This window comes from Carassius carassius, chromosome 37 (assembly GCF_963082965.1).
Source record: "Carassius carassius chromosome 37, fCarCar2.1, whole genome shotgun sequence".
Classification (NCBI taxonomy): Eukaryota; Metazoa; Chordata; class Actinopteri; order Cypriniformes; family Cyprinidae; genus Carassius; species Carassius carassius.
The window spans coordinates 12,735,075-12,747,945 of record NC_081791.1 but is presented as its reverse complement, the minus strand read 5'-3'; the positions used below and the strand labels follow the sequence as shown (position 1 = coordinate 12,747,945).

At 36.7% G+C, this 12,871-nt stretch overlaps 1 protein-coding gene across 1 annotated transcript in view; it reads right to left on the bottom strand.

The window, feature by feature from the left end:
* Nucleotides 1-498: 498 nt before the first annotated feature.
* slco4a1 (solute carrier organic anion transporter family, member 4A1) overlaps nucleotides 499-12,871 on the bottom strand; it is a 29,919-nt gene continuing 17,546 nt past the window's right edge. The window contains exons 2-12 of the mRNA XM_059527510.1: nucleotides 11,575-12,148; nucleotides 10,650-11,022; nucleotides 9,764-9,854; nucleotides 8,525-8,646; nucleotides 8,319-8,430; nucleotides 7,305-7,459; nucleotides 6,942-7,194; nucleotides 3,933-4,095; nucleotides 3,154-3,329; nucleotides 2,413-2,626; nucleotides 499-2,314 (exon numbers count right to left, since the gene is read on the bottom strand). Coding sequence (XP_059383493.1) covers nucleotides 2,147-2,314; nucleotides 2,413-2,626; nucleotides 3,154-3,329; nucleotides 3,933-4,095; nucleotides 6,942-7,194; nucleotides 7,305-7,459; nucleotides 8,319-8,430; nucleotides 8,525-8,646; nucleotides 9,764-9,854; nucleotides 10,650-11,022; nucleotides 11,575-11,982 — 2,235 coding nt within the window. The 5' untranslated portion in view covers nucleotides 11,983-12,148 and the 3' untranslated portion in view covers nucleotides 499-2,146. The remainder of the gene's footprint in view (nucleotides 2,315-2,412; nucleotides 2,627-3,153; nucleotides 3,330-3,932; nucleotides 4,096-6,941; nucleotides 7,195-7,304; nucleotides 7,460-8,318; nucleotides 8,431-8,524; nucleotides 8,647-9,763; nucleotides 9,855-10,649; nucleotides 11,023-11,574; nucleotides 12,149-12,871) is intronic.

Sequence of the window (12,871 nt, the reverse complement as noted above, 5' to 3'; positions counted from 1 at the left end):
GAAAAAATAAAATTAAACCTGTAAAGTCTGATGAACTTGAAAGTGGCTAAATGTTTACATGGCTTTAGTACATGATCTAAATTGACCCAATCTAACTAAAGTAAGTTGACTCAAATAAGTTGATATATTCTAAATGAAAAACATTCAGTTATGTGTAAAATATATATTCTATATTCCAGTTGTTTAATAACTCTGCTTTAAAACATTCGGTGGGGCCTCAAAGTTTGATGCTGTATTTAAAAATTCAGTTTTCACATTTATTTTAAAACTCAAAATATATTTTTAGGATTTTAAAAACAAAGAATGTTTTGACCAGATGAACAAGAAATAAACCGTGCACTTAGATTCCTAGGTCACTAAAGCAAATTTGTTCATGTGTCTTTGTATAGACACTGTGTTTGTGTACATGAATAGACAGATAAAAAGTAGTTAGGAATAAAATATGAGTTTGCTTGTGTTTGTTTTTGGGTTGTTGCTTAAAACATCTATCGAAATGTCTGCATGAAAAATGACTTTATAAAGAAAATACCAAAACTTATTACAAGTGTTTTGAAACTGTGGTTAAAAATATAAAATAAAATAAAATACAGGAACAAATATCAATAAAGACAATAACAGGCCCACTTGCGAACTCCTTTTGTGACACAAGACACATTTCATTTCAAGTCATTGGAGTAAAAAATACACAAGAACCAACACAAATTCAAATACAAATATCATGTTACTCTTTGTTGTTGTATGTTCAGTTTCATTGTGCAAATCCTCAATTTCCAATCATCATAGGCATTCAGCATTTGTCATCAGAGATGTGATGTAATCCATCAAAATCCATTAAAGCAGGGAAAAAAAACAATATAATAATAACAAGAGACATTAGAAAATAATCCTAACAAATGCATTTAATAATAAATAAAAACCTCTACATAAAGTATCATTGGTGAGATGGTTTAGTAGCACTTAATATAAGCAAATTAGGTTCATGTGGCAAATATTTGTTATTTTTTATTATTTGGATTTAAGCAGCTTGGGGTACTTTTATGTAAAAAAAAAAAATTATAAAAAATTGCTGCATGATTATTTTATGAGCAACCGAGAAAGTATCCTTTGAGTAATCTCAAAGTGAAGTGCTTTTCAAAAATATCCCATCTTGGGTGGTATTTTTCAACCTGGTATACAGTTACAAAAAGTTCATTTTGTAAACTTGTTGCCTTTTCGTCTCTCACTTGCATCTCTATGAGACCTCACACCTTGAAGCCTTTCTGTCCTGCTCAGTCTTGAGCTACAGTATTTTGGTACATTTTAAAATGTTACAAATATTCAGAATTTATGAAAATCAAATACATGAATCACAAGTCATACATGCTTTAGATGGTATCAAAATGTGGACTAGAATTGTGTAATGTTGCATTGGTTTAATGGTATGTTGTTCAATACTGTACATGGTTCAGATGTATATTTCCATCAGTGAAGTGAGTTTAAAGTGCAATTTAGAGAGATTCAAGGGTTTGCAAGTTGAAAATTTTAATGGTTATTTTGTTTGTTTTTTCTGTACTATCTCTTTCAAACTGTGCTGACTAATGCAAAACTCATTTTAAAGGCACAGTTTATAATTTTCAGTTTTTTTGTACAACTGAGCAGCATTTGAATTCACTATATTTCATAACAGCTTAACACTTTATAACACCTGCACAGTTATATTACTCTCTTTCCATAACATTTATATTAAGTGCTCTTTTTCTATATCATCTATGGCTTTTTCTTTTAAAAAATGATCTAAATTGACATTTAAATTATATAAATATTATCAGTTTATACGCATAAATAATCTTTTGTCAAATTACAATTATGTTTGCTTTTGGTAGGTTCTGTTTATGTAACATATATGCTCTGATTTCACCTTTGACTTTTGGTCATTTATTGTGACATAAATGCTTTTAGTCCTCATGTCTGGGTTGGTAACTCTGAGACTGGTGGGCCAATGACAGTATATGGGAACATATCACAAATGCATGTTGGGAACGATGTACAGCCAGCAGGAAGGGGCACAGTCAACAGTGATGGTGTTGACTTTATACACAACACACATGCACACAGAGGCGTACACACACACTTTGAGCTGAGGTGACGGTGTATTTGTAGACTGAGGTCATAATTTGGCGTGCCGGTTGGGAATGATCTCAGCGGGGACGTCTTTGATTGGCAGGTCTCTGGCTTCGCCCCCTCCCACATCTGTGCTCTCACAGCTGCTCTGAGGAGTCTCGGGGGGCGGCTTGTAGAGCATGGCAGCCAGAAAAAAGAAAATAGTGCCTAAAACCTGAGAAAAAAAGCGTAGCTTAAGATTTGGCTTTTATGAAACTCTTAAAACTGACTTGTCAACATACAGCTGATATTTTCAGGTGTGTTTTTCTCTACCTTGTAGATGATGCCTGCGATGAGTGTATACTGGCTCATGTCTGAGTTGTGGTACAGGTAACAGGAGCCGTATTCCCCACACTGCTCCTCCCACAGCAGGCAGGAGATGTCAATCACAGAGCCGAACGCTATAGGCCCTGGGATCCCACCTAGAGTCCTTACTACGATCCACTGGATTCCAAGTCCAAACGATTTCTGACTGTCAGGAACACACCTGCAAGAGAAGACAATTACATTAGGCTATCAAGACAAACACCTGTTCTATAAAGTAAGCCATAAGAGATCCTACTGTCTTCTGTACATTTGGAATGGAATACTACAGTAGCTTACTACTTAATAAACTTTTATTATTTTTTATTGAAAAGAGTAGCTATTATTTTATAATACAGTTACGGTTTGAAACAGCAGTATGCTAATTTGTTGTCATATAACCTCATCACGTTTATTTAGCATTTTAATCTACACTACCATTCAAAAGTTCTGGGTCTTTTCTTGTTGTTATGATCACCAAAAGTACAAGAATGGATTTATTTGATGAAAAATACAGAAAAAAATGGGTTTTTAACTTTTTTAATGAATATGAACTTCAAAAGAACAACATTTATTTGAAATATAAACCTTTTCTAACATTATAAATGTCTTAACTGTCAGTTTTGATCAGTTTAATGCATCCTTGGTAAATAAAAGCTACATTTTCTGATCCCAAACATTTGTGTCACAGAGTATATACAGTGGTCATACCTGAGTGTGGCAGTAAGTGCAGGGATGCTGCAGAGGAAAGTGAAGAAGATGACGACGAAGAGGAAGGTGAGGAAGGCCGGCATGTGATTGCAGGATGACACACACCTCCCTTCTTCAGCAAAACCTTGTTCTCCCCATGATATATTTCCCACCACACAGCTGCATCCAGAGAACACCTATGAAAGCATAAACGCACCATAAAACCAAATATAAGATATACTGTAGATTCACATTTATTTCTGAGACCTCTTATGAAAGATAACTTTTTCAAAAACATTTATGCAGCTTCATTTTAAAGGGATCCCTGGGTATAAATACATGTATAGCTTAATATACCATAAATGATGTCTCTTATTGAAATATGTAATAGAAAACCCACGAAACATGTATGTTATTTTATTTAAAAATCACATAGTTTTTCTTGTGTTTATTTTCTGAGTTGTGTCACGGTAAAAAGCGCCAGTAGCTCACCGAGTGCAACCATTTGACATCATCAATGCAGAATGTACTGTACACATAAAATAATGGCGCCCCCCACAGTGTAAAAACGATGTAGATTTTTTAAAATAACATACATCTTTCACAGGTTTTCTGTTACATATTTCAATAAGAGACATAATTTCTGTTATATTAAGCTATACATGTCTTAATACACGGGGATCCTTTTAAAACCTCTGTGTAATATCGTGTTCTGAAACTTACAATATGCCTTCATAGTACAAGCTCATAAATATCAATTCCGTGACACTGGGAAAGTGTCGAACATGGGGTCTGTGTACCTGTCTGCCTCTGGGGCTGTCTGTGTGGCTGAGGGAGCTACAGCCAGCATGGCAGGGAGAGAAATACATCACTCCATCCGCACCACACACGGGGTTAAACAACTCCTCAACACAGTGACAGTCAATGTTACAGAATGCGGTCAAATTGCCCAGATCTGAGAAGCTGAGAGGGAGAGGAAAGGATTTTAGTTTTGAATTTCACCTCAACCAATCAATAACACATTGTCAGTCAATCTCTTTGTTCCTGCTCTGGGTATTAATTTAAACCATTAGCTTGTCAGCCAAACCTCTTTAACCTAATGCGTTTACTTGGAGTCCCCCTGACATTTTAAGATACTGTAAGTTCATTTCAATTAAGTAACACAATTGCATGGTCACAGTTCTTTGACATTAGTTAATGGTCACAGATAATTTGAATTTTTTTTTTTTAATTATTAGCTTTTCTTTAAACACATAAACCCCCTGCAATTTCTTTACGAACCTCAGTTTAGGAAAACTTGATCTTTAATGTACTTCATGTTGTTAATTACAACAAATGGAATATGTTTTCTTTTTTTATATCAAGATGATACAAAATCAATGTGATAAACGAGCTAGCTCAAAAGTAATCTAAGAGTAGTGTGCTTATATTACCTAAAATGTGTAATGTAATGGATTATGCTACAGACTACAATTTTTGTCATGTAATTTGGAATCAGTAACGGACTACAATTTGTAAGTTACCTACCCAGCACTGCTTATAACTCCTGCATACTGTAGATTAATTGACTTTTGTTGTTTGTATAAATATGACATATATTCCTGATTCTAGAAAACACAGGATGAGATGGAGACTCCCTGTGCGAGCACATGCGAGTAACTGGTGGACTTGTCGGTGAATGGTGGATGGTAGATAAAATTGAAAATGCATTGGTAGTGAACCGATTCTCTGCTGATTCATTCTATCAAGTCTGCGCAGCAACAGAACACCACTAAGTTGATGATCAGGATACAAAAAAACTTCCAAAGATTTAGGGCCAGATTTACAAAACGGGACAAATTAGCTTTAGAGCACAATTCCATAAAAGCACAAATGAAAGGGAAAAATTCTGCAGGTGATTTACTAACAATGCATACATTAAAGAACACAGACACAGCCAGATCATTTCCATAATGACCAGCGCAATCTACCAAGAGCAGTGCCAAATATCGCCTGCTTTAAGACATGCTTTTTTGGGCATTAAATAATGGTGCAAATGCCAGTAATTTGATGAGTGCAAATGTGAGTAAATCACATTGGGCGATTCTTTTTAATACTCTCCTCCCTTTTCAGTGCTGACATTACAATTTTAACGGCAAAAGAAGGTTTGTGTTGGAGAAAGCTGTAAGTAAATCTAGCCCAATACAGGTGCTGGTCATATAATTAGAGTATCATCAAAAAGTTGATTTATTTCACTAATTCCATCCAAAAAGTGAAACTTGTATAGTATATTCATTCATTACACACAGACTGATATATTTCAAATGTTTATTTCTTTTCATTTTGATGATTATAACTGACAACTAAGGAAAATCACAAATTCAGTATCCCAGAAAATAGGAATATAACTTAAGACCAATATAAAGAAAGGACTTTTAGAAATCCAACTGAAAAGTATAAACATGAAAAGTATGAGCATGTACAGCTCTCAATACTTAGTTGGGGCTCCTTTTGCCTGAATTACTGCAGCAATGCGGCGTGGCATGGAGTCGATCAGTCTGTGGCACTGCTCAGGTGTTATGAGAGCCCAGGTTGCTCTGATAGTGGCCTTCAGCTCTTCTGCATCCTTGGGTCTGGCATATCGCATCTTCCTCTTCACAATACCCCATAGATTTCCTATGGGGTTAAGGTCAGGCGAGTTTGCTGGCCAATTAAGAACAGGGATACCATGGTCCTTAAACCAGGTACTGGAAGCTTTAGCACTGTGTGCTGGGTCCTGTTGTAAAATGAAATCTACATCTCCATAATGTTGATCAGCAGCAGGAAGCATGAAGTGCTCTAAAACTTCCTGGTATACAGCTGCGTTGACCTTGGACCTCAGAAAACACAGTGGACCAACACCAGCAGATGACATGGCACCCCAAACCATCACTGACTGTGGAAACTTTACACTGGACCTCAAGCAACGTGGATTGTGTGCCTCTCCTTTCTTCCTTCAGACTCTGGGACCCTGATTTCCAAAGGAAATGCTAAATTTTAATAAGACAACATAACTTTGGACCACTAAGCAGCAGTCCAGTCCTTTTTGTCTTTAGCCCAGGCGAGACGCTTTTGACGCTGTCTGTTGTTCAAGAGTGGCTTGACACAAGGAATGCGACAGCTGAAACCCATGTCTTGCATACGTCTGTGCGTAGTGGTTCTTGAAGCACTGACTCCAGCTGCAGTCCACTCTTTGTGAATCTCCCCCACATTTTTGAATGGGTTTTGTTTCACAATCCTCTCCGGGGTGCGATTATCCCTATTGCTTGTACACTTTTTTCTACCACATCTTTTCCTTACCTTCACCTCTCTATTAATGTGCTTGGACACAGAGCTCTGTGAACAGCTAGCCTCTTGTGCAATGACCTTTTGTGTCTTGCCCTCCTTGTGCAAGGTGTCAGTGGTCGTCTTTTGGACAACTGTCAAGTCAGCAGTCTTCCCCATGATTGTGTAGCCAACAGAACCAGACTGAGAGACCATTTAAAGGCCTTTGCAGGTGTTTTGAGTTAATTAGCTGATTAGAGTGTGGCACCAGGTGTCTTCAATATTGAACCTTTTCACAATAGTCTAATTTTCTGAGATACTGAATTTGTGATTTTCCTTAGTTGTCAGTTATAAACATCAAAATGAAAAGAAATAAACATTTGAAATATATCAGTCTGTGTGTAATGAATGAATATAATATACAAGTTTCACTTTTTGAATGGAATTAGTGAAAAGCTTTTTGATGATATTCTAATTATATGACCAGCACCTGTATCCAATAGTGATGGATTAAAATGGTGTCATACCTGTTGTTATGGATCTCTGTCTGCAGGTAGGGGGCGTTGTAGTGGTTGTGTTTTAAGTTATTGTAGTATGGGGCAGTTACTCCTGCCATGGGCACATTAGGACAGTGTACCAAAAAGATGAAGATAGCCATCAGACTGACCACTGCGCACAGCATGCAGAAACGGATAATCCCGCGGCAGCGAAGGTTCAGCTTCTTTACAATGAAGCCACCCAGGAAGGTGCCTCCTCCACCAGCTGGTACCACCATATAACCTGGAATGAGAAGATGGAGTTAAAAACAACTCCGTGTAGTTGTTTCTGATACGCTAAGAGTAATTTGAGCAAAAGTGTGTGGCATTGAGTTTGAGTGACGTGATTCTTACCAAACCAGGTTGCTGCCTCTGAAGCACTCAGACTAAACTGAGACTCTAGAAATTTGGGGCCAAACGTGGACATTCCAGCTATGAGCGTGGCCTCTGTGGCACCAGCGAGACACAGAAAGATGAAGGTAGGGTTCTTCAAAAGAAGCAGCACTGACCTACAGTGAAAAATGATTATTCAGTCAGTTCAACGATTTCTTGCAAACAACACAACTTTCTGAAATTTACAATGTAATTCCTTGTAAAAAAAAAAGAAATTCAATCATTAAATGTACTTGCAGATAATATTGATAATAGACTGCTCCTTAATACTCTTAAGTCAAAAACAGTTTTTAATATAACTAAAACTGGATTCATCTGAAAGAAGGAAGTCATATATGCCTAGGAGGCCTTGAGGGTGAACTATGAACTTTGTAAAACATGCATTTTAAAATATTCTAACTAGCATTTTCATGATGTTCAGCTGACATCTCTTGGCCAACTATTCCAACATTTCAATTTTATAGATATTTGTGTGTGGATAAAATACAACAGCATCATCTGACAGCATTGATTTGTGCTTTTATTTGGGTCGAAAGAATAATTGATGAAATGAGGCAATTGTCTTTTAGTTGCCTTTGAATACTGGACAGAGGAGCGGAAACAATTGAAGGTTTTAATGATATCTTGTGGAAACTTGCAGCCAAATGAAAACTAGCAAACTAAATGAAAATCGACAACCCAATAGCTTGTACGTGGCAGTTTGTTGGATCTTTAAAAGTAGTGTCAGTGAAAAGTGCTAATTTCCTGGATCCTTAAAAATCGTCTAGGGACTCATCACTCTGAATTCGCTGAATTTGCCAGACAAGAAAACTACAACCGCAGCTACTTCCCATCAATGAAGTGTCTGATTATAAACATGGCAGTACAGAACATGATAATAGATGGTGAAATGTGGTATATAGTCACACAAATATGGCTTTTAATATATTTGAAGGTCCAGCAGAGGAAACAAGCCTTCCTCTCCATGTTTCATACCTGGGCATGTCCTTTACTGTTTTGCCAAACTGAGGATCAGCTGCAGTGACCTGACTGCCGTCCTTCAGCTGGTGGGCCTCTGAGACCCGCATGGCCACATACCGCTGAGAGCCTACAAGATATAGAAAGTGAGACTGTTATTCGCACTAATACTATACTGTACTGCAGTCACTTGACTTATTTTAAATTGCGCTTGTGGGTAGCACCTGGTAGCTGTCGTGGATAACCCAGTATAGGCAGAGCGATAACCAGAGCTGCCGCTCCTCCTGCCAGGAAACCAATCCACCAAGCTCCCACCCACAGCGGATTTTCAGGAGTTAGCTCTGTCCTAAGAGAGATAGAGAGAGAAAATTTAGCTTTAGAATGTGCAAAGTTTAGTATTTAAAACAACATTTTCATGTTTTTGTTATTTATATGGGCTTATGTTAGATTTTAATCTGTATTCTTCATCATGTAAATCACAAGGTCTAAACCAATCCTAGTCTGTTACAGAAATGTAAATTGCATTTCTGCTATGTAGTTTCTTATTTATGTATTCATATTTTGTGATATTTATATTTTGGACACGTGCAGGACAGTTGTAAGTGGTCAGTGACAGTTATATTTATATTAGTTCTGTCAATAAAAAAATAACAAAATAGAAAAACACGAATTAAACGTTAAAAAAATTTCTGAAATGAATCACAATTAATCCCACAAAACATTAAAGATTTTTATTGCAATAATTTCACATTCAATCTTCAAACTAATGTAGAAACAAAAAGATAGTGTATTTTTTATATTTGTTTAATGGAATCTTTTTTTCTGACTGAAGGCAAGTATCACTGAATCCAATACTACTGATGTCTATAGGAAATTTGTATTTTTTCATAATATTTAACCACTGACTTTATGTAAGGTTGACTATACTAACATTACAGTATAATTGAGAGCTATTTTTTTTTTACCATTTATAAGACGTAAAAAAATAAATAAATAAATAATTAAATGACCTTCAAAAAAATCTTCACATTAACCCATTATATATTTACCTGTGCCCTTCAGCAAGTAGGAAGCATAAAGAAATTGAATAAAGTTATCAAACACTAAATTCTAAATTAAATATTTATTTCCACTTTTTTTATTTTGTTCTTTGATTAACAGACATCACAGCAGCTGGGTTATGAAAAGGTTCCCGTGGTGTGAAAGGCCCTTATGTTTCGGGGTTCAAATAAAAATTAGATGCAATTCAACTACTTAACACTAGGAGTCTGAACCTTTTCAGGAATAATTCATCCAAGAATGCTTATTCTGTCACTGCTTATGTAATGCTGTATATGACATCTGTGAATTATAGATAAATATGGCCTAAAAATTAACTTTTTCAGTTAGCTTGAACAACTTATTTGAATAAAGTTAGTATTCATTTGATGAAATGTTTATTTTCTTACTCATTAGCCACTTACGTTTGGCCAATTTCTGTGTAGATGTTGAGAAAGAATCCACCCAGCAAGTATCCAGCCGCAGGTCCTACAATGGCAGCTGTGTAGAAGATCCCTTTGAAAACAGAAGAAAGCATATCAAGTCTTTGTGGCTCCCTCCTCTGCTCCCTGAGTTATATGAAAGCTGGTCTACTGGAGATTCATGTTTTTGATCAAAAGACTCAATAAGATGCAGTTTGTGTGCCTATGTCTGGAGAGGGGCAAACAGGGTAGCGATTGTCTTCAATGGGCTTTGAAAACTGGACGTTGGGGAAAAAACAATGGAAGGAGGTTTTATTGATGTCTGAGCTGGAAACTAGTGGCTCTCACTGATAACAACAAAGAAAATTACTAGGTGTGTCAAAGCCTGAGTGGGACAAACTGACAGGGTTCAATGAGGGCAAATATCAATTCTTGAGTTTTCCATGTAATGCAAAAGATAAAAAGATTTTAGAATATATATCTGAATGCTGAAGTACTTTTAAAATCGGCTACACATTAACAACAAAACCCTCTGACAAAATCAAGTCTTATTAATACAGGGATGCACTGATTTTAGGGGCTCCAATTTAATTCCATTTTAGTGCTGCAATTGAATGTCAACAACAATAAGGCCCTAGGAAATCTGTTTAGTTTTTCCCCAAATTCTGATATAATTTTTCAAGATTTCGGGGTTTTATCATCAAAAATGGTACTGATCAATTAAATTTTATAGAAAAATAACCACTTAATCAATCTTTAAGCTAGTGAATATTAGATGATGGAAAAGGTTATATAAATGTAAAAATATGGAAAATGGTCAAGCAGAACAAAGTTTCCAATATAAGCCACAGTACATATTTTCATGTTTTTATGGCGTCATCACACTCACCTATATATACAGGTGCGTAGTTTGACTTGACATTCTCATCTAGGTACGTGACCCCGAGGGTGTACAAAGGGGTTGCTCCGACCCCATGCAGAAACTGGCCCAGCATAAAGATGTAACGATAAGCCGAAAGCCCACCTTCCTCGCCAACACATGCCTCGGTTTGATTGGCTGAGCACAGTCCCATACGCTCCGGGACTCTCACCTGATAAGGAGGTGTGGTGAAATGGGGCAGGGCAAAGACCAGAGAGCCCAGTGCCATGATGAGCACACCCCAGCCCAGCCATCGAGGCTTATGACCAGTACCACCAAAGTAGCTCACGAATATCAGACACACACAAGCAGCAATGTCATAGGAGCTCGCAATGAGTCCCGCCTGCAACGGCAACAAAAACAACACAATGTGTTAAAAATGCTGAGGTGTACATAAATCCAAATTTGAATAGTCTATCCCATAATGTGTGAGTCTAGTATTACCCATAAACCATTGCAAGAAAGTTGCTTCTCTGATTTAATATTCAATTTAATTTATCAAAAGTGACAGTAAAGACATTTGTTACAAAATATTTCTATTTTAAATAAATGGTGTTCTTTTGAACCATATATTCATTAAAGAATCTTGAAAAAAAGGAGCACATTTCCCCCAAAAAATATTAATATTAAACATTAATAATAAAAGTTTCCTTGAGCATCAAATCAGCATATTAGAATGATTTCTGAAAGATCATGTAACAATGAAGACTGAAGCAATGACTAATGAAAAAAATTGCTTTTCACAAGAATAAATTAAAATAGTTAAAAATAGATTAAAATGGAAAACAGATCTTTTAAATTCTAATATTTAAAATATTACTGTTAATACAGTACTTTACAACTATATTATAGTAAGTTATTATACAACTATACAAATTACAGTTTATAACAGAACCTGGTAGCTGCGCAGGTCAAAACGTCTCTCAATGGAGGTGATGACAGTGTTGATGAAGCCATTGATGATCATGCCCTGGAGGAAGGAGGCCACACAGAGAAAGAAGAGAACCCAGCGTGGGGTGTTGAAGGTCTGGATACACCGTGGGGTCAGTGCTCCCCATCCACAAAGATTCTCAGAGTCTGCCGGAACAAACTTCACCCCATTGGGCGGCTCTATGAGGTCAATCCCCTTTTTGTCTGTGTTGTGGAGTACAGTGCAGGCATCTCCAGATGGGCTGCCTGGAACAGAGCCCTGGGACTCCACTGGGCTGGGAGTGTCCAAGCTGGGTCCCAATGGACTGTCATGTAGGACCAAGAGCTCTTGCTTGGAGCTGAAGGAAGTGTCATTGTTCAACAGGTGGGGCATGGCCCCAGAAGGGAGCACTGTGACAGACTTTGTGAAGAGTAAGAAAACAAAACGTTTCCACAGGAAACACAGATTGGAGTGATACGATTGCAGTCTTTGAAAAAAAGATCCCTTAATGGAGTTTCTTACAGTTTAAACTGAAGTCATACAGATTTTTAAAAAAATTCTGCAAAAAAGAGTGAGAAAGAGTAAGTTAGTCACCAACTTAAGTAAATTCACAGTAAATCATTTAACTCCGAAAACAAATCTATTCAAGCCTGTATCCACCACAAAAAAAATATAATTGTGACTTTTCATCTCAAAATTTGGACTGCTCACAATTCTAAGAAGACATCAGAATTTGTAAGATATAAACTAAGAAAAAAAGATCTGAGTTTAAATTGTGCAATTCTGACTTTATTTTGAGTTCAAATCACACTTTTTTATTCCATCACAGAATAAAAAATAAATAAATAAATACAAAATGATTTTGGACTGGCATCCTCGGTAGTTCGGACTTTGAGCATTCGACTCGGGAGTGTGATGTCCGTGACGACGCGAATCTGGTAAATCTGCAAACAGCAGCGTACTTGATAACATCCATCAGCTCGCCTTGGCCGTTTTCATTTGAACATAATAATAGCCGCAGAAATGTACTTAGTTCAGGGAAATGTGTATATATACAGTCATTACAATGAAACAAAATATTAGATCAATTTGCCTTTTTTATTTTCATTTTAACATATAGATAAATTGAATACAGACCAAAGATAACCTGTTAGATTTGCCCAAAACAATTGATATTTTATGTTTCACCACTAAAGAGACATCAGAGCCAGCGGCACATATCAGAAGGTCTAGCCGAGGTGAGGCTGCTCTCGGCGGATACATGAGCACTGAGCTCCAGCTG